We start from the raw sequence: 24,178 nt of genomic DNA, 5'->3' as shown, positions 1-24,178 counted from the left end.
CTGGAGAACTAAACCATCACCTGGAGAACCAAACCACCACCTGGAGAACTAAACCACCACCTGGAGAACTAAACTATCACCTGGAGAACTAAACCATCACCTGGAGAACTAAACCACCACCTGGAGAACTAAACCATCACCTGGAGAACCAAACTATCACCTGGAGAACCAAACTATCACCTGGAGAACCAAACCACCACCTGGAGAACCAAACCACCACCTGGAGAACTAAACTATCACCTGGAGAACTAAACCATCACCTGGAGAACTAAACCATCACCTGGAGAACCAAACTATCACCTGGAGAACCAAACTATCACCTGGAGAACCAAACCACCACCTGGAGAACTAAACCACCACCTGGAGAACTAAACTATCACCTGGAGAACTAGACCATCACCTGGAGAACTAAACCATCACCTGGAGAACCAAACCACCACCTGGAGAACTAAACCATCACCTGGAGAACTAAACCATCACCTGGAGAACTAAACTATCACCTGGAGAACCAAACCACCACCTGGAGAACTAAACCATCACCTGGAGAACCAAACCATCACCTGGAGAACCAAACCACCACCTGGAGAACTAAACCATCACCTGGAGAACTAAACCATCACCTGGAGAACTAAACTATCACCTGGAGAACTAAACCATCACCTGGAGAACTAAACTATCACCTGGAGAACCAAACCATCACCTGGAGAACTAAACTATCACCTGAAAACTAAACCATCACCTGGAGAACTAAACTATCACCTGGAGAACCAAACCATCACCTGGAGAACTAAACTATCACCTGGAGAACCAAACCATCACCTGGAGAACTAAACTATCACCTGAAAACCAAACCACCACCTGGAGAACTAAACCATCACCTGGAGAACTAAACTATCACCTGGAGAACTAAACCATCACCTGGAGAACTAAACTATCACCTGGAGAACCAAACCATCACCTGGAGAACTAAACCATCACCTGAAAACTAAACCATCACCTGGAGAACCAAACCACCACCTGGAGAACTAAACTATCACCTGGAGAACCAAACTATCACCTGGAGAACTAAACCATCACCTGGAGAACCAAACCACCACCTGGAGAACTAAACTATCACCTGGAGAACTAAACTATCACCTGGAGAACTAAACCATCACCTGGAGAACCAAACTATCACCTGGAGAACTAAACCATCACCTGGAGAACTAAACTATCACCTGGAGAACTAAACCATCACCTGGAGAACTAAACCATCACCTGGAGAACCAAACCATCACCTGGAGAACTAAACCACCACCTGGAGAACTAAACTATCACCTGGAGAACTAAACTATCACCTGGAGAACTAAACCATCACCTGGAGAACCAAACCACCACCTGGAGAACTAAACCATCACCTGGAGAACTAAACTATCACCTGGAGAACTAAACCATCACCTGGAGAACTAAACTATCACCTGAAAACTAAACCATCACCTGGAGAACCAAACCACCACCTGGAGAACTAAACCATCACCTGGAGAACTAAACTATCACCTGGAGAACTAAACCACCACCTGGAGAACTAAACTATCACCTGGAGAACTAAACTATCACCTGGAGAACTAAACCACCACCTGGAGAACTAAACTATCACCTGGAGAACTAAACCATCACCTGGAGAACTAAACTATCACCTGGAGAACTAAACTATCACCTGAAAACTAAACCATCACCTGGAGAACTAAACCATCACCTGGAGAACTAAACCATCACCTGGAGAACTAAACTATCACCTGAAAACTAAACCATCACCTGGAGAACCAAACCACCACCTGGAGAACTAAACCACCACCTGGAGAACTAAACTATCACCTGGAGAACTAAACTATCACCTGAAAACTAAACCATCACCTGGAGAACCAAACTATCACCTGGAGAACTAAACCATCACCTGGAGAACCAAACCACCACCTGGAGAACTAAACTATCACCTGGAGAACTAAACTATCACCTGGAGAACTAAACCATCACCTGGAGAACCAAACCACCACCTGGAGAACTAAACCATCACCTGGAGAACTAAACTATCACCTGGAGAACTAAACCATCACCTGGAGAACTAAACTATCACCTGGAGAACTAAACCATCACCTGGAGAACCAAACCATCACCTGGAGAACTAAACCACCACCTGGAGAACTAAACCACCACCTGGAGAACTAAACTATCACCTGGAGAACTAAACCACCACCTGGAGAACTAAACTATCACCTGGAGAACTAAACTATCACCTGAAAACTAAACTATCACCTGAAAACCAAACCACCACCTGGAGAACTAAACCATCACCTGGAGAACTAAACTATCACCTGGAGAACTAAACCATCACCTGGAGAACTAAACTATCACCTGGAGAACCAAACCATCACCTGGAGAACTAAACCATCACCTGAAAACTAAACCATCACCTGGAGAACCAAACCACCACCTGGAGAACTAAACTATCACCTGGAGAACCAAACTATCACCTGGAGAACTAAACCATCACCTGGAGAACCAAACCACCACCTGGAGAACTAAACTATCACCTGGAGAACTAAACTATCACCTGGAGAACTAAACCATCACCTGGAGAACCAAACTATCACCTGAAGAACTAAACCATCACCTGGAGAACTAAACCATCACCTGGAGAACTAAACCATCACCTGGAGAACCAAACCACCACCTGGAGAACTAAACCATCACCTGGAGAACTAAACTATCACCTGGAGAACTAAACCATCACCTGGAGAACTAAACTATCACCTGGAGAACTAAACCATCACCTGGAGAACTAAACTATCACCTGGAGAACTAAACCACCACCTGGAGAACTAAACTATCACCTGAAAACTAAACCATCACCTGGAGAACCAAACCACCACCTGGAGAACTAAACTATCACCTGGAGAACCAAACTATCACCTGGAGAACTAAACCATCACCTGGAGAACCAAACCACCACCTGGAGAACTAAACTATCACCTGGAGAACTAAACTATCACCTGGAGAACTAAACCATCACCTGGAGAACCAAACTATCACCTGGAGAACTAAACCATCACCTGGAGAACTAAACTATCACCTGGAGAACTAAACCATCACCTGGAGAACTAAACCATCACCTGGAGAACCAAACCATCACCTGGAGAACTAAACCACCACCTGGAGAACTAAACTATCACCTGGAGAACTAAACTATCACCTGGAGAACTAAACCATCACCTGGAGAACCAAACCACCACCTGGAGAACTAAACCATCACCTGGAGAACTAAACTATCACCTGGAGAACTAAACCATCACCTGGAGAACTAAACTATCACCTGAAAACTAAACCATCACCTGGAGAACCAAACCACCACATGGAGAACTAAACCATCACCTGGAGAACTAAACTATCACCTGGAGAACTAAACCACCACCTGGAGAACTAAACTATCACCTGGAGAACTAAACTATCACCTGGAGAACTAAACCACCACCTGGAGAACTAAACTATCACCTGGAGAACTAAACCATCACCTGGAGAACTAAACTATCACCTGGAGAACTAAACTATCACCTGAAAACTAAACCATCACCTGGAGAACTAAACCATCACCTGGAGAACTAAACCATCACCTGGAGAACTAAACTATCACCTGAAAACTAAACCATCACCTGGAGAACCAAACCACCACCTGGAGAACTAAACCACCACCTGGAGAACTAAACTATCACCTGGAGAACTAAACTATCACCTGAAAACTAAACCATCACCTGGAGAACCAAACTATCACCTGGAGAACTAAACCATCACCTGGAGAACCAAACCACCACCTGGAGAACTAAACTATCACCTGGAGAACTAAACTATCACCTGGAGAACTAAACCATCACCTGGAGAACCAAACCACCACCTGGAGAACTAAACCATCACCTGGAGAACTAAACTATCACCTGGAGAACTAAACCATCACCTGGAGAACTAAACTATCACCTGGAGAACTAAACCATCACCTGGAGAACTAAACCATCACCTGGAGAACCAAACCATCACCTGGAGAACTAAACCACCACCTGGAGAACTAAACCACCACCTGGAGAACTAAACTATCACCTGGAGAACTAAACCACCACCTGGAGAACTAAACTATCACCTGGAGAACTAAACTATCACCTGAAAACTAAACTATCACCTGGAGAACCAAACCACCACCTGGAGAACTAAACCATCACCTGGAGAACTAAACTATAACCTGGAGAACTAAACCACCAACTGGAGAACTAAACTATCACCTGAAAACTAAACCATCACCTGGAGAACTAAACCATCACCTGGAGAACCAAACCATCACCTGGAGAACTAAACCACCACCTGGAGAACTAAACCACCACCTGGAGAACTAAATTATCACCTGGAGAACTAAACTATCACCTGGAGAACTAAACCATCACCTGGAGAACCAAACCACCACCTGGAGAACTAAACCATCACCTGGAGAACTAAACTATCACCTGGAGAACTAAACCATCACCTGGAGAACTAAACCATCACCTGGAGAACCAAACCATCACCTGGAGAACTAAACCACCACCTGGAGAACTAAACTATCACCTGGAGAACTAAACTATCACCTGGAGAACTAAACCATCACCTGGAGAACCAAACCACCACCTGGAGAACTAAACCATCACCTGGAGAACTAAACTATCACCTGGAGAACTAAACCATCACCTGGAGAACTAAACTATCACCTGAAAACTAAACCATCACCTGGAGAACCAAACCACCACCTGGAGAACTAAACCATCACCTGGAGAACTAAACTATCACCTGGAGAACTAAACCACCACCTGGAGAACTAAACTATCACCTGGAGAACTAAACTATCACCTGGAGAACTAAACCACCACCTGGAGAACTAAACTATCACCTGGAGAACTAAACCATCACCTGGAGAACTAAACTATCACCTGGAGAACTAAACTATCACCTGAAAACTAAACCATCACCTGGAGAACTAAACCATCACCTGGAGAACTAAACCATCACCTGGAGAACTAAACTATCACCTGAAAACTAAACCATCACCTGGAGAACCAAACCACCACCTGGAGAACTAAACCACCACCTGGAGAACTAAACTATCACCTGGAGAACTAAACTATCACCTGAAAACTAAACCATCACCTGGAGAACCAAACTATCACCTGGAGAACTAAACCATCACCTGGAGAACCAAACCACCACCTGGAGAACTAAACTATCACCTGGAGAACTAAACTATCACCTGGAGAACTAAACCATCACCTGGAGAACCAAACCACCACCTGGAGAACTAAACCATCACCTGGAGAACTAAACTATCACCTGGAGAACTAAACCATCACCTGGAGAACTAAACTATCACCTGGAGAACTAAACCATCACCTGGAGAACTAAACCATCACCTGGAGAACCAAACCATCACCTGGAGAACTAAACCACCACCTGGAGAACTAAACCACCACCTGGAGAACTAAACTATCACCTGGAGAACTAAACCACCACCTGGAGAACTAAACTATCACCTGGAGAACTAAACTATCACCTGAAAACTAAACTATCACCTGGAGAACCAAACCACCACCTGGAGAACTAAACCATCACCTGGAGAACTAAACTATAACCTGGAGAACTAAACCACCAACTGGAGAACTAAACTATCACCTGAAAACTAAACCATCACCTGGAGAACTAAACCATCACCTGGAGAACCAAACCATCACCTGGAGAACTAAACCACCACCTGGAGAACTAAACCACCACCTGGAGAACTAAATTATCACCTGGAGAACTAAACTATCACCTGGAGAACTAAACCATCACCTGGAGAACCAAACCACCACCTGGAGAACTAAACCATCACCTGGAGAACCAAACCACCACCTGGAGAACTAAACCATCACCTGGAGAACTAAACTATCACCTGGAGAACTAAACTATCACCTGGAGAACGAAACCATCACCTGGAGAACCAAACCACCACCTGGAGAACTAAACCATCACCTGGAGATCTAAACTATCACCTGGAGAACTAAACCATCACCTGGAGAACTAAACCATCACCTGGAGAACCAAACCATCACCTGGAGAACTAAACTATCACCTGGAGAACTAAACCATCACCTGGAGTACTAAACTATCACCTGGAGAACTAAACCACCACCTGGAGAACTAAACCATCACCTGGAGAACTAAACCACCACCTGGAGAACTAAACCATCACCTGGAGAACTAAACTATCACCTGGAGAACTAAACTATCATCTGGAGAACCAAACTATCACCTGGAGAACTAAACCATCACCTGGAGAACCAAACCACCACCTGGAGAACTAAACTATCACCTGGAGAACTAAACTATCACCTGGAGAACTAAACTATCACCTGAAAACTAAACCATCACCTGGAGAACTAAACCATCACCTGGAGAACTAAACTATCACCTGGAGAACTAAACTATCACCTGAAAACTAAACCATCACCTGGAGAACTAAACCATCACCTGGAGAACTAAACTATCACCTGAAAACTAAACCATCACCTGGAGAACTAAACCATCACCTGGAGAACTAAACCACCACCTGGAGAACTAAACCATCACCTGGAGATCTAAACTATCACCTGGAGAACTAAACTATCACCTGAAAACTAAACCATCACCTGGAGAACTAAACCATCACCTGGAGAACTAAACTATCACCTGGAGAACTAAACTATCACCTGGAGAACTAAACCATCACCTGGAGAACTAAACCATCACCTGGAGAACCAAACCACCACCTGGAGAACTAAACCATCACCTGGAGAACTAAACCATCACCTGGAGTACTAAACTATCACCTGGAGAACTAAACCACCACCTGGAGAACTAAACCATCACCTGGAGAACTAAACCACCACCTGGAGAACTAAACCATCACCTGGAGAACTAAACTATCACCTGGAGAACTAAACTATCATCTGGAGAACCAAACTATCACCTGGAGAACTAAACCATCACCTGGAGAACCAAACCACCACCTGGAGAACTAAACTATCACCTGGAGAACTAAACTATCACCTGGAGAACTAAACTATCACCTGGAGAACTAAACCATCACCTGGAGAACTAAACTATCACCTGGAGAACTAAACTATAACCTGAAAACTAAACCATCACCTGGAGAACTAAACCATCACCTGGAGAACTAAACTATCACCTGAAAACTAAACCATCACCTGGAGAACTAAACTATCACCTGGAGAACTAAACTATAACCTGAAAACTAAACCATCACCTGGAGAACTAAACCATCACCTGGAGAACTAAACTATCACCTGAAAACTAAACCATCACCTGGAGAACTAAACCATCACCTGGAGAACTAAACCACCACCTGGAGAACTAAACCATCACCTGGAGATCTAAACTATCACCTGGAGAACTAAACTATCACCTGAAAACTAAACCATCACCTGGAGAACTAAACCATCACCTGGAGAACTAAACTATCACCTGGAGAACTAAACTATCACCTGGAGAACTAAACCATCACCTGGAGAACTAAACCATCACCTGGAGAACCAAACCACCACCTGGAGAACTAAACCATCACCTGGAGAACTAAACCATCACCTGGAGAACTAAACTATCACCTGGAGAACCAAACTATCACCTGGAGAACTAAACCATCACCTGGAGAACCAAACCACCACCTGGAGAACCAAACCACCACCTGGAGAACTAAACTATCACCTGGAGAACTAAACCATCACCTGGAGAACTAAACCATCACCTGGAGAACCAAACTATCACCTGGAGAACCAAACTATCACCTGGAGAACTAAACCATCACCTGGAGAACTAAACTATCACCTGGAGAACTAAACTATCACCTGAAAACTAAACCATCACCTGGAGAACTAAACTATAACCTGGAGAACTAAACCACCAACTGGAGAACTAAACTATCACCTGAAAACTAAACCATCACCTGGAGAACTAAACCATCACCTGGAGAACCAAACCATCACCTGGAGAACTAAACCACCACCTGGAGAACTAAACCACCACCTGGAGAACTAAATTATCACCTGGAGAACTAAACTATCACCTGGAGAACTAAACCATCACCTGGAGAACCAAACCACCACCTGGAGAACTAAACCATCACCTGGAGAACTAAACTATCACCTGGAGAACTAAACCATCACCTGGAGAACTAAACCATCACCTGGAGAACCAAACCATCACCTGGAGAACTAAACCACCACCTGGAGAACTAAACTATCACCTGGAGAACTAAACTATCACCTGGAGAACTAAACCATCACCTGGAGAACCAAACCACCACCTGGAGAACTAAACCATCACCTGGAGAACTAAACTATCACCTGGAGAACTAAACCATCACCTGGAGAACTAAACTATCACCTGAAAACTAAACCATCACCTGGAGAACCAAACCACCACCTGGAGAACTAAACCATCACCTGGAGAACTAAACTATCACCTGGAGAACTAAACCACCACCTGGAGAACTAAACTATCACCTGGAGAACTAAACTATCACCTGGAGAACTAAACCACCACCTGGAGAACTAAACTATCACCTGGAGAACTAAACCATCACCTGGAGAACTAAACTATCACCTGGAGAACTAAACTATCACCTGAAAACTAAACCATCACCTGGAGAACTAAACCATCACCTGGAGAACTAAACCATCACCTGGAGAACTAAACTATCACCTGAAAACTAAACCATCACCTGGAGAACCAAACCACCACCTGGAGAACTAAACCACCACCTGGAGAACTAAACTATCACCTGGAGAACTAAACTATCACCTGAAAACTAAACCATCACCTGGAGAACCAAACTATCACCTGGAGAACTAAACCATCACCTGGAGAACCAAACCACCACCTGGAGAACTAAACTATCACCTGGAGAACTAAACTATCACCTGGAGAACTAAACCATCACCTGGAGAACCAAACCACCACCTGGAGAACTAAACCATCACCTGGAGAACTAAACTATCACCTGGAGAACTAAACCATCACCTGGAGAACTAAACTATCACCTGGAGAACTAAACCATCACCTGGAGAACTAAACCATCACCTGGAGAACCAAACCATCACCTGGAGAACTAAACCACCACCTGGAGAACTAAACCACCACCTGGAGAACTAAACTATCACCTGGAGAACTAAACCACCACCTGGAGAACTAAACTATCACCTGGAGAACTAAACTATCACCTGAAAACTAAACTATCACCTGGAGAACCAAACCACCACCTGGAGAACTAAACCATCACCTGGAGAACTAAACTATAACCTGGAGAACTAAACCACCAACTGGAGAACTAAACTATCACCTGAAAACTAAACCATCACCTGGAGAACTAAACCATCACCTGGAGAACCAAACCATCACCTGGAGAACTAAACCACCACCTGGAGAACTAAACCACCACCTGGAGAACTAAATTATCACCTGGAGAACTAAACTATCACCTGGAGAACTAAACCATCACCTGGAGAACCAAACCACCACCTGGAGAACTAAACCATCACCTGGAGAACCAAACCACCACCTGGAGAACTAAACCATCACCTGGAGAACTAAACTATCACCTGGAGAACTAAACTATCACCTGGAGAACGAAACCATCACCTGGAGAACCAAACCACCACCTGGAGAACTAAACCATCACCTGGAGATCTAAACTATCACCTGGAGAACTAAACCATCACCTGGAGAACTAAACCATCACCTGGAGAACCAAACCATCACCTGGAGAACTAAACTATCACCTGGAGAACTAAACCATCACCTGGAGTACTAAACTATCACCTGGAGAACTAAACCACCACCTGGAGAACTAAACCATCACCTGGAGAACTAAACCACCACCTGGAGAACTAAACCATCACCTGGAGAACTAAACTATCACCTGGAGAACTAAACTATCATCTGGAGAACCAAACTATCACCTGGAGAACTAAACCATCACCTGGAGAACCAAACCACCACCTGGAGAACTAAACTATCACCTGGAGAACTAAACTATCACCTGGAGAACTAAACTATCACCTGAAAACTAAACCATCACCTGGAGAACTAAACCATCACCTGGAGAACTAAACTATCACCTGGAGAACTAAACTATCACCTGAAAACTAAACCATCACCTGGAGAACTAAACCATCACCTGGAGAACTAAACTATCACCTGAAAACTAAACCATCACCTGGAGAACTAAACCATCACCTGGAGAACTAAACCACCACCTGGAGAACTAAACCATCACCTGGAGATCTAAACTATCACCTGGAGAACTAAACTATCACCTGAAAACTAAACCATCACCTGGAGAACTAAACCATCACCTGGAGAACTAAACTATCACCTGGAGAACTAAACTATCACCTGGAGAACTAAACCATCACCTGGAGAACTAAACCATCACCTGGAGAACCAAACCACCACCTGGAGAACTAAACCATCACCTGGAGAACTAAACCATCACCTGGAGTACTAAACTATCACCTGGAGAACTAAACCACCACCTGGAGAACTAAACCATCACCTGGAGAACTAAACCACCACCTGGAGAACTAAACCATCACCTGGAGAACTAAACTATCACCTGGAGAACTAAACTATCATCTGGAGAACCAAACTATCACCTGGAGAACTAAACCATCACCTGGAGAACCAAACCACCACCTGGAGAACTAAACTATCACCTGGAGAACTAAACTATCACCTGGAGAACTAAACTATCACCTGGAGAACTAAACCATCACCTGGAGAACTAAACTATCACCTGGAGAACTAAACTATAACCTGAAAACTAAACCATCACCTGGAGAACTAAACCATCACCTGGAGAACTAAACTATCACCTGAAAACTAAACCATCACCTGGAGAACTAAACTATCACCTGGAGAACTAAACTATAACCTGAAAACTAAACCATCACCTGGAGAACTAAACCATCACCTGGAGAACTAAACCATCACCTGGAGAACTAAACTATCACCTGGAGAACTAAACCATCACCTGGAGAACTAAACCATCACCTGGAGAACCAAACCATCACCTGGAGAACTAAACCACCACCTGGAGAACTAAACCACCACCTGGAGAACTAAACTATCACCTGGAGAACTAAACCACCACCTGGAGAACTAAACTATCACCTGGAGAACTAAACTATCACCTGAAAACTAAACTATCACCTGGAGAACCAAACCACCACCTGGAGAACTAAACCATCACCTGGAGAACTAAACTATAACCTGGAGAACTAAACCACCAACTGGAGAACTAAACTATCACCTGAAAACTAAACCATCACCTGGAGAACTAAACCATCACCTGGAGAACCAAACCATCACCTGGAGAACTAAACCACCACCTGGAGAACTAAACCACCACCTGGAGAACTAAATTATCACCTGGAGAACTAAACTATCACCTGGAGAACTAAACCATCACCTGGAGAACCAAACCACCACCTGGAGAACTAAACCATCACCTGGAGAACCAAACCACCACCTGGAGAACTAAACCATCACCTGGAGAACTAAACTATCACCTGGAGAACTAAACTATCACCTGGAGAACGAAACCATCACCTGGAGAACCAAACCACCACCTGGAGAACTAAACCATCACCTGGAGATCTAAACTATCACCTGGAGAACTAAACCATCACCTGGAGAACTAAACCATCACCTGGAGAACCAAACCATCACCTGGAGAACTAAACTATCACCTGGAGAACTAAACCATCACCTGGAGTACTAAACTATCACCTGGAGAACTAAACCACCACCTGGAGAACTAAACCATCACCTGGAGAACTAAACCACCACCTGGAGAACTAAACCATCACCTGGAGAACTAAACTATCACCTGGAGAACTAAACTATCATCTGGAGAACCAAACTATCACCTGGAGAACTAAACCATCACCTGGAGAACCAAACCACCACCTGGAGAACTAAACTATCACCTGGAGAACTAAACTATCACCTGGAGAACTAAACTATCACCTGAAAACTAAACCATCACCTGGAGAACTAAACCATCACCTGGAGAACTAAACTATCACCTGGAGAACTAAACTATCACCTGAAAACTAAACCATCACCTGGAGAACTAAACCATCACCTGGAGAACTAAACTATCACCTGAAAACTAAACCATCACCTGGAGAACTAAACCATCACCTGGAGAACTAAACCACCACCTGGAGAACTAAACCATCACCTGGAGATCTAAACTATCACCTGGAGAACTAAACTATCACCTGAAAACTAAACCATCACCTGGAGAACTAAACCATCACCTGGAGAACTAAACTATCACCTGGAGAACTAAACTATCACCTGGAGAACTAAACCATCACCTGGAGAACTAAACCATCACCTGGAGAACCAAACCACCACCTGGAGAACTAAACCATCACCTGGAGAACTAAACCATCACCTGGAGTACTAAACTATCACCTGGAGAACTAAACCACCACCTGGAGAACTAAACCATCACCTGGAGAACTAAACCACCACCTGGAGAACTAAACCATCACCTGGAGAACTAAACTATCACCTGGAGAACTAAACTATCATCTGGAGAACCAAACTATCACCTGGAGAACTAAACCATCACCTGGAGAACCAAACCACCACCTGGAGAACTAAACTATCACCTGGAGAACTAAACTATCACCTGGAGAACTAAACTATCACCTGGAGAACTAAACCATCACCTGGAGAACTAAACTATCACCTGGAGAACTAAACTATAACCTGAAAACTAAACCATCACCTGGAGAACTAAACCATCACCTGGAGAACTAAACTATCACCTGAAAACTAAACCATCACCTGGAGAACTAAACTATCACCTGGAGAACTAAACTATAACCTGAAAACTAAACCATCACCTGGAGAACTAAACCATCACCTGGAGAACTAAACTATCACCTGAAAACTAAACCATCACCTGGAGAACTAAACCATCACCTGGAGAACTAAACCACCACCTGGAGAACTAAACCATCACCTGGAGATCTAAACTATCACCTGGAGAACTAAACTATCACCTGAAAACTAAACCATCACCTGGAGAACTAAACCATCACCTGGAGAACTAAACTATCACCTGGAGAACTAAACTATCACCTGGAGAACTAAACCATCACCTGGAGAACTAAACCATCACCTGGAGAACCAAACCACCACCTGGAGAACTAAACCATCACCTGGAGAACTAAACCATCACCTGGAGAACTAAACTATCACCTGGAGAACCAAACTATCACCTGGAGAACTAAACCATCACCTGGAGAACCAAACCACCACCTGGAGAACCAAACCACCACCTGGAGAACTAAACTATCACCTGGAGAACTAAACCATCACCTGGAGAACTAAACCATCACCTGGAGAACCAAACTATCACCTGGAGAACCAAACTATCACCTGGAGAACTAAACCATCACCTGGAGAACTAAACTATCACCTGGAGAACTAAACTATCACCTGAAAACTAAACCATCACCTGGAGAACTAAACCATCACCTGGAGAACTAAACCATCACCTGGAGAACTAAACTATCACCTGAAAACTAAACCATCACCTGGAGAACCAAACCACCACCTGGAGAACTAAACCACCACCTGGAGAACTAAACTATCACCTGGAGAACTAAACTATCACCTGAAAACTAAACCATCACCTGGAGAACCAAACTATCACCTGGAGAACTAAACCATCACCTGGAGAACCAAACCACCACCTGGAGAACTAAACTATCACCTGGAGAACTAAACTATCACCTGGAGAACTAAACCATCACCTGGAGAACCAAACCACCACCTGGAGAACTAAACCATCACCTGGAGAACTAAACTATCACCTGGAGAACTAAACCATCACCTGGAGAACTAAACTATCACCTGGAGAACTAAACCATCACCTGGAGAACTAAACCATCACCTGGAGAACCAAACCATCACCTGGAGAACTAAACCACCACCTGGAGAACTAAACCACCACCTGGAGAACTAAACTATCACCTGGAGAACTAAACCACCACCTGGAGAACTAAACTATCACCTGGAGAACTAAACTATCAACTGAAAACTAAACTATCACCTGGAGAACCAAACCACCACCTGGAGAACTAAACCATCACCTGGAGAACTAAACTATAACCTGGAGAACTAAACTACCAACTGGAGAACTAAACTATCACCTGAAAACTAAACCATCACCTGGAGAACTAAACCATCACCTGGAGAACCAAACCATCACCTGGAGAACTAAACCACCACCTGGAGAACTAAACCACCACCTGGAGAACTAAATTATCACCTGGAGAACTAAACTATCACCTGGAGAACTAAACCATCACCTGGAGAACCAAACCACCACCTGGAGAACTAAACCATCACCTGGAGAACCAAACCACCACCTGGAGAACTAAACCATCACCTGGAGAACTAAACTATCACCTGGAGAACTAAACTATCACCTGGAGAACGAAACCATCACCTGGAGAACCAAACCACCACCTGGAGAACTAAACCATCACCTGGAGATCTAAACTATCACCTGGAGAACTAAACCATCACCTGGAGAACTAAACCATCACCTGGAGAACCAAACCATCACCTGGAGAACTAAACTATCACCTGGAGAACTAAACCATCACCTGGAGTACTAAACTATCACCTGGAGAACTAAACCACCACCTGGAGAACTAAACCATCACCTGGAGAACTAAACCACCACCTGGAGAACTAAACCATCACCTGGAGAACTAAACTATCACCTGGAGAACTAAACTATCATCTGGAGAACCAAAATATCACCTGGAGAACTAAACCATCACCTGGAGAACCAAACCACCACCTGGAGAACTAAACTATCACCTGGAGAACTAAACTATCACCTGGAGAACTAAACTATCACCTGAAAACTAAACCATCACCTGGAGAACTAAACCATCACCTGGAGAACTAAACTATCACCTGGAGAACTAAACTATCACCTGAAAACTAAACCATCACCTGGAGAACTAAACCATCACCTGGAGAACTAAACTATCACCTGAAAACTAAACCATCACCTGGAGAACTAAACCATCACCTGGAGAACTAAACCACCACCTGGAGAACTAAACCATCACCTGGAGATCTAAACTATCACCTGGAGAACTAAACTATCACCTGAAAACTAAACCATCACCTGGAGAACTAAACCATCACCTGGAGAACTAAACTATCACCTGGAGAACTAAACCATCACCTGGAGAACTAAACCATCACCTGGAGAACCAAACCACCACCTGGAGAACTAAACCATCACCTGGAGAACTAAACCATCACCTGGAGTACTAAACTATCACCTGGAGAACTAAACCACCACCTGGAGAACTAAACCATCACCTGGAGAACTAAACCACCACCTGGAGAACTAAACCATCACCTGGAGAACTAAACTATCACCTGGAGAACTAAACTATCATCTGGAGAACCAAACTATCACCTGGAGAACTAAACCATCACCTGGAGAACCAAACCACCACCTGGAGAACTAAACTATCACCTGGAGAACTAAACTATCACCTGGAGAACTAAACTATCACCTGAAAACTAAACCATCACCTGGAGAACTAAACCATCACCTGGAGAACTAAACTATCACCTGGAGAACTAAACTATAACCTGAAAACTAAACCATCACCTGGAGAACTAAACCATCACCTGGAGAACTAAACTATCACCTGAAAGCTAAACCATCACCTGGAGAACTAAACCATCACCTGGAGAACTAAACCACCACCTGGAGAACTAAACCATCACCTGGAGATCTAAACTATCACCTGGAGAACTAAACTATCACCTGGAGAACTAAACCATCACCTGGAGAACTAAACTATCACCTGGAGAACTAAACTATCACCTGGAGAACTAAACCATCACCTGGAGAACTAAACCATCACCTGGAGAACTAAACCATCCCCTGGAGAACTAAACTATCACCTGGAGAACCAAACTATCACCTGGAGAACTAAACCATCACCTGGAGAACCAAACCACCACCTGGAGAACCAAACCACCACCTGGAGAACTAAACTATCACCTGGAGAACTAAACCATCACCTGGAGAACTAAACCATCACCTGGAGAACCAAACTATCACCTGGAGAACCAAACTATCACCTGGAGAACCAAACCACCACCTGGAGAACTAAACCACCACCTGGAGAACTAAACTATCACCTGGAGAACTAAACCATCACCTGGAGAACTAAACCATCACCTGGAGAACCAAACCACCACCTGGAGAACTAAACCATCACCTGGAGAACTAAACCATCACCTGGAGAACTAAACTATCACCTGGAGAACCAAACCACCACCTGGAGAACTAAACCATCACCTGGAGAACCAAACCATCACCTGGAGAACCAAACCACCACCTGGAGAACTAAACCATCACCTGGAGAACTAAACCATCACCTGGAGAACTAAACTATCACCTGGAGAACTAAACCATCACCTGGAGAACTAAACTATCACCTGGAGAACCAAACCATCACCTGGAGAACTAAAATATCACCTGAAAACTAAACCATCACCTGGAGAACTAAACTATCACCTGGAGAACTAAACCATCACCTGGAGAACTAAACTATCACCTGGAGAACCAAACCATCACCTGGAGAACTAAACTATCACCTGAAAACCAAACCACCACCTGGAGAACTAAACCATCACCTGGAGAACTAAACTATCACCTGGAGAACTAAACCATCACCTGGAGAACTAAACTATCACCTGGAGAACCAAACCATCACCTGGAGAACTAAACCATCACCTGAAAACTAAACCATCACCTGGAGAACCAAACCACCACCTGGAGAACTAAACTATCACCTGGAGAACCAAACTATCACCTGGAGAACTAAACCATCACCTGGAGAACCAAACCACCACCTGGAGAACTAAACTATCACCTGGAGAACTAAACTATCACCTGGAGAACTAAACCATCACCTGGAGAACCAAACTATCACCTGGAGAACTAAACCATCACCTGGAGAACTAAACTATCACCTGGAGAACTAAACCATCACCTGGAGAACTAAACCATCACCTGGAGAACCAAACCACCACCTGGAGAACTAAACCATCACCTGGAGAACTAAACTATCACCTGGAGAACTAAACCATCACCTGGAGAACTAAACTATCACCTGGAGAACTAAACCACCACCTGGAGAACTAAACTATCACCTGAAAACTAAACCATCACCTGGAGAACCAAACCACCACCTGGAGAACTAAACTATCACCTGGAGAACCAAACTATCACCTGGAGAACTAAACCATCACCTGGAGAACCAAACCACCACCTGGAGAACTAAACTATCACCTGGAGAACTAAACTATCACCTGGAGAACTAAACCATCACCTGGAGAACCAAACTATCACCTGGAGAACTAAACCATCACCTGGAGAACTAAACTATCACCTGGAGAACTAAACCATCACCTGGAGAACTAAACCATCACCTGGAGAACCAAACCATCACCTGGAGAACTAAACCACCACCTGGAGAACTAAACTATCACCTGGAGAACTAAACTATCACCTGGAGAACTAAACCATCACCTGGAGAACCAAACCACCACCTGGAGAACTAAACCATCACCTGGAGAACTAAACTATCACCTGGAGAACTAAACCATCACCTGGAGAACTAAACTATCACCTGAAAACTAAACCATCACCTGGAGAACCAAACCACCACCTGGAGAACTAAACCACCACCTGGAGAACTAAACTATCACCTGGAGAACTAAACCATCACCTGGAGAACTAAACTATCACCTGGAGAACTAAACTATCACCTGAAAACTAAACCATCACCTGGAGAACTAAACCATCACCTGGAGAACTAAACCATCACCTGGAGAACTAAACTATCACCTGAAAACTAAACCATCACCTGGAGAACCAAACCACCACCTGGAGAACTAAACCACCACCTGGAGAACTAAACTATCACCTGGAGAACCAAACCACCACCTGGAGAACTAAACTATCACCTGAAAACTAAACCATCACCTGGAGAACCAAACTATCACCTGGAGAACTAAACCATCACCTGGAGAACCAAACCACCACCTGGAGAACTAAACTATCACCTGGAGAACTAAACTATCACCTGGAGAACTAAACCATCACCTGGAGAACCAAACCACCACCTGGAGAACTAAACCATCACCTGGAGAACTAAACTATCACCTGGAGAACCAAACCACCACCTGGAGAACTAAACTATCACCTGGAGAACCAAACCACCACCTGGAGAACTAAACTATCACCTGAAAACTAAACCATCACCTGGAGAACCAAACTATCACCTGGAGAACTAAACCATCACCTGGAGAACCAAACCACCACCTGGAGAACTAAACTATCACCTGGAGAACTAAACCATCACCTGGAGAACCAAACCACCACCTGGAGAACTAAACCATCACCTGGAGAACTAAACTATCACCTGGAGAACTAAACCATCACCTGGAGAACTAAACTATCACCTGGAGAACTAAACCATCACCTGGAGAACTAAACCATCACCTGGAGAACCAAACCATCACCTGGAGAACTAAACCACCACCTGGAGAACTAAACCACCACCTGGAGAACTAAACTATCACCTGGAGAACTAAACCACCACCTGGAGAACTAAACTATCACCTGGAGAACTAAACTATCACCTGAAAACTAAACTATCACCTGGAGAACCAAACCACCACCTGGAAACTAAACCATCACCTGGAGAACTAAACTATAACCTGGAGAACTAAACCACCAACTGGAGAACTAAACTATCACCTGAAAACTAAACCATCACCTGGAGAACTAAACCATCACCTGGAGAACCAAACCATCACCTGGAGAACTAAACCACCACCTGGAGAACTAAACCACCACCTGGAGAACTAAATTATCACCTGGAGAACTAAACTATCACCTGGAGAACTAAACCATCACCTGGAGAACCAAACCACCACCTGGAGAACTAAACCATCACCTGGAGAACTAAACTATCACCTGGAGAACTAAACTATCACCTGGAGAACGAAACCATCACCTGGAGAACCAAACCACCACCTGGAGAACTAAACCATCACCTGGAGATCTAAACTATCACCTGGAGAACTAAACCATCACCTGGAGAACTAAACCATCACCTGGAGAACCAAACCATCACCTGGAGAACTAAACTATCACCTGGAGAACTAAACCATCACCTGGAGTACTAAACTATCACCTGGAGAACTAAACCACCACCTGGAGAACTAAACCATCACCTGGAGAACTAAACCACCACCTGGAGAACTAAACCATCACCTGGAGAACTAAACTATCACCTGGAGAACTAAACTATCATCTGGAGAACCAAACTATCACCTGGAGAACTAAACCATCACCTGGAGAACCAAACCACCACCTGGAGAACTAAACTATCACCTGGAGAACTAAACTATCACCTGGAGAACTAAACTATCACCTGAAAACTAAACCATCACCTGGAGAACTAAACCATCACCTGGAGAACTAAACTATCACCTGGAGAACTAAACTATCACCTGAAAACTAAACCATCACCTGGAGAACTAAACCATCACCTGGAGAACTAAACTATCACCTGAAAACTAAACCATCACCTGGAGAACTAAACCATCACCTGGAGAACTAAACCACCACCTGGAGAACTAAACCATCACCTGGAGATCTAAACTATCACCTGGAGAACTAAACTATCACCTGAAAACTAAACCATCACCTGGAGAACTAAACCATCACCTGGAGAACTAAACTATCACCTGGAGAACTAAACTATCACCTGGAGAACTAAACCATCACCTGGAGAACTAAACCATCACCTGGAGAACCAAACCACCACCTGGAGAACTAAACCATCACCTGGAGAACTAAACCATCACCTGGAGTACTAAACTATCACCTGGAGAACTAAACCACCACCTGGAGAACTAAACCATCACCTGGAGAACTAAACCACCACCTGGAGAACTAAACCATCACCTGGAGAACTAAACTATCACCTGGAGAACTAAACTATCATCTGGAGAACCAAACTATCACCTGGAGAACTAAACCATCACCTGGAGAACCAAACCACCACCTGGAGAACTAAACTATCACCTGGAGAACTAAACTATCACCTGGAGAACTAAACTATCACCTGAAAACTAAACCATCACCTGGAGAACTAAACCATCACCTGGAGAACTAAACTATCACCTGGAGAACTAAACTATCACCTGAAAACTAAACCATCACCTGGAGAACTAAACCATCACCTGGAGAACTAAACTATCACCTGAAAACTAAACCATCACCTGGAGAACTAAACCATCACCTGGAGAACTAAACCACCACCTGGAGAACTAAACCATCACCTGGAGATCTAAACTATCACCTGGAGAACTAAACTATCACCTGAAAACTAAACCATCACCTGGAGAACTAAACCATCACCTGGAGAACTAAACTATCACCTGGAGAACTAAACTATCACCTGGAGAACTAAACCATCACCTGGAGAACTAAACCATCACCTGGAGAACCAAACCACCACCTGGAGAACTAAACCATCACCTGGAGAACTAAACCATCACCTGGAGAACTAAACTATCACCTGGAGAACCAAACTATCACCTGGAGAACTAAACCATCACCTGGAGAACCAAACCACCATCTGGAGAACTAAACTACCACCTGGAGAACTAAACCATCACCTGGAGAACTAAACTATCACCTGGAGAACCAAACTATCACCTGGAGAACTAAACCATCACCTGGAGAACTAAACCATCACCTGGAGAACCAAACCATCACCTGGAGAACCAAACCACCACCTGGAGAACTAAACCATCACCTGGAGAACTAAACTATCACCTGGAGAACCAAACTATCACCTGGAGAACTAAACCATCACCTGGAGAACCAAACCACCACCTGGAGAACTAAACCATCACCTGGAGAACTAAACCATCACCTGGAGAACTAAACTATCACCTGGAGAACCAAACTATCACCTGGAGAACCAAACCACCACCTGGAGAACTAAACCACCACCTGGAGAACTAAACTATCACCTGGAGAACCAAACTATCACCTGGAGAACCAAACTATCACCTGGAGAACCAAACCACCACCTGGAGAACCAAACCACCACCTGGAGAACTAAACCATCACCTGGAGAACTAAACTATCACCTGGAGAACCAAACTATCACCTGGAGAACCAAACTATCACCTGGAGAACTAAACCATCACCTGGAGAACCAAACCACCACCTGGAGAACTAAACCACCACCTGGAGAACTAAACTATCACCTGGAGAACTAAACCATCACCTGGAGAACTAAACCACCACCTGGAGAACTAAACCATCACCTGGAGAACCAAACTATCACCTGGAGAACCAAACTATCACCTGGAGAACCAAACCACCACCTGGAGAACCAAACCACCACCTGGAGAACTAAACTATCACCTGGAGAACTAAACCATCACCTGGAGAACTAAACCATCACCTGGAGAACCAAACTATCACCTGGAGAACCAAACTATCACCTGGAGAACCAAACCACCACCTGGAGAACTAAACCACCACCTGGAGAACTAAACTATCACCTGGAGAACTAAACCATCACCTGGAGAACTAAACCATCACCTGGAGAACTAAACTATCACCTGGAGAACTAAACCATCACCTGGAGAACTAAACCATCACCTGGAGAACCAAACTATCACCTGGAGAACCAAACTATCACCTGGAGAACCAAACCACCACCTGGAGAACTAAACTATCACCTGGAGAACTAAACCATCACCTGGAGAACTAAACCATCACCTGGAGAACTAAACTATCACCTGGAGAACTAAACCACCACCTGGAGAACTAAACTATCACCTGGAGAACTAAACTATCACCTGGAGAACCAAACCACCACCTGGAGAACTAAACCATCACCTGGAGAACTAAGCCATCACCTGGAGAACTAAACTATCACCTGGAGAACCAAACCACCACCTGGAGAACTAAACCATCACCTGGAGAACCAAACCATCACCTGGAGAACCAAACCATCACCTGGAGAACTAAACTATCACCTGGAGAACTAAACCATCACCTGGAGAACCAAACCACCACCTGGAGAACTAAACTATCACCTGGAGAACTAAACCATCACCTGGAGAATCTGAAGCTCAACAGCAGAACCGGCTGTTTGGCTGAGAAGATGTGGTCAGTGTTCTCCAGTCCACGTCTTTGTCTCCATTTAAAAGAAACAGATTTTAATACCTGTGGAATGTTTGCTGTCCAGAAATAATCTGCTGAAGTTTGTTTTATAAACCGTGTAAATAATAATGTCATGATGTGGTGAGAAGAGGAACGTCTGAACACAGACATTCAGTAGGAGGTTGATTCCACCCAAACTGTCCACAGAACCAGCGAGGAAACCAGTCCCACCAGTGGCATCAAACTGTAGAACTCCATGCAGCGACAACCTGCACTGTGGTACATTTACGTTTATTATCATCATATTGATGACGGTGTATAAATCCCTGGCAGGATAGTTATGGATCTGTTTAAATACATATCAGTAACTGTAATCTGTCCTTTTTCTGATTCAGATGTTTGTCCTGATCTTCATCTTCTCCTGTTTATTGTGTGGAGAAACACTTCCTTCTTGGATTAATAACATTTATTCTGCTGTTTCTGACTTTCCATTCACATCCAGTTGTAAAAAACACACATCCTGTCCACATCAGCTGAATGTGACCTCTAACCTCAGGCTGTGTTCAGTGAAGTAACCTGAGTTCTTCTTGAACGCTGGACAAATCCAGCTCTCATCTGGATGGTTTCCAGTATTTCTGCTTTTCCTCCGTACTCACCATCAGGATGAAGGCTGTGGACATCACTCCCGCTGAGGGACATCTCGTACAGCGGGTTGAAGTGGGTGTGTGACACGCTCCTGTCCACAGATGTCTCCATGGTGTCTACGCTCCAGAGTGTCTTCACTTCCTGTTTCTGCAGCTTTCAAATGATTGAAAATACAGTGCCTCCCCAGATTGCAACAGCACTTCCTTACAGAACAAATCACATGTGTAGAGCTGGAAATAGCAGAAGGAAACGTTTCACATTTATAGCTGAGCTCAACAAAGTCCAGCAACGTTTCTACAGTTCAGCAGCACGATGAAGGCAGAACAGCTGTTAGAGGAGGAGGAGCCAGCGAGGTGAGGGGACCTCTCAGTGGACGCCCCAGGTGATTGACCGGTCACCGAAGGAGGACAGAATATTTATCCATGAAAACATTGATGTTTCCAGAAAAGATTTTATTACTGTGCAGGTAAGCGAGGATTTTATTTCTAGAGATTCCCTAAAGAAATGCAGCTCAAGGTGTAGCAAACACAAATACAAACAACATATAACCGTATAAAAAAAACACATCTAAAGATTAAAAATGGTAAAATAAATCAATTTAGCCGAAGTGAAACGTTTGCAGCCTGGTCAGAAACATTGCCAGGCCAGACGTTTGTAGAGACACTAGCTGTATAGACACAGCTCACCATGTTTAGTTTCCTGAACCAGGAGACTCCCAGAGGGCATCAGATGGTTCCTACTGTTCCAGGATCTACCTCAGTTCCCAACCATGAGAGGAAGGGCAGACAAGCAGAGCTCCTTTAAAGCTGGGGAAGGTGATGTTGGCGAGCCAGCTAGTTGTGAAAGTGGCGCCCTGTCTTGGCTCCTCCCTTCTTCTTGGCTCCTCCCCCTCTGGGTTTGGTCCTTGCGTGATCCAAGGCGTCTTTCTTACCTCCACCAAGGAGGTTGTGTTTTTACCGGCGTTTATCTGTTTGTGTTCAAGATAACTCAAAAAGTTCTGGACGGATTTTAATTAAATTTTCAGGAGTTGTTGGAAATGTGAAAAAGAAGAACTGATTTAATTCTGGTGCTGATCCGGATCACCGTTTGGATCCAGGAACTTTTTAAAGACAATGG

The 24,178-nt window shown here is 44.2% G+C and overlaps 1 protein-coding gene across 1 annotated transcript in view; it reads right to left on the bottom strand.

The window, feature by feature from the left end:
- Positions 1 to 23,174, bottom strand: part of marco (macrophage receptor with collagenous structure) — a 59,988-nt gene extending 36,814 nt beyond the window's left edge. Inside the window, exon 1 of the mRNA XM_079254787.1 lies at positions 23,074 to 23,174. Within this exon, the coding sequence (XP_079110913.1) occupies positions 23,074 to 23,173 (100 nt within the window). The 5' untranslated portion in view covers position 23,174. The remainder of the gene's footprint in view (positions 1 to 23,073) is intronic.
- Between the last annotated feature and the right edge of the window lie 1,004 nt (positions 23,175 to 24,178).

Source organism: Telmatherina bonti (genome assembly GCF_933228915.1).
Source record: "Telmatherina bonti genome assembly, chromosome: 15".
In the NCBI taxonomy this organism is placed as follows: Eukaryota; Metazoa; Chordata; class Actinopteri; order Atheriniformes; family Telmatherinidae; genus Telmatherina; species Telmatherina bonti.
This window is presented reverse-complemented; position numbering and strand designations above follow the sequence as displayed.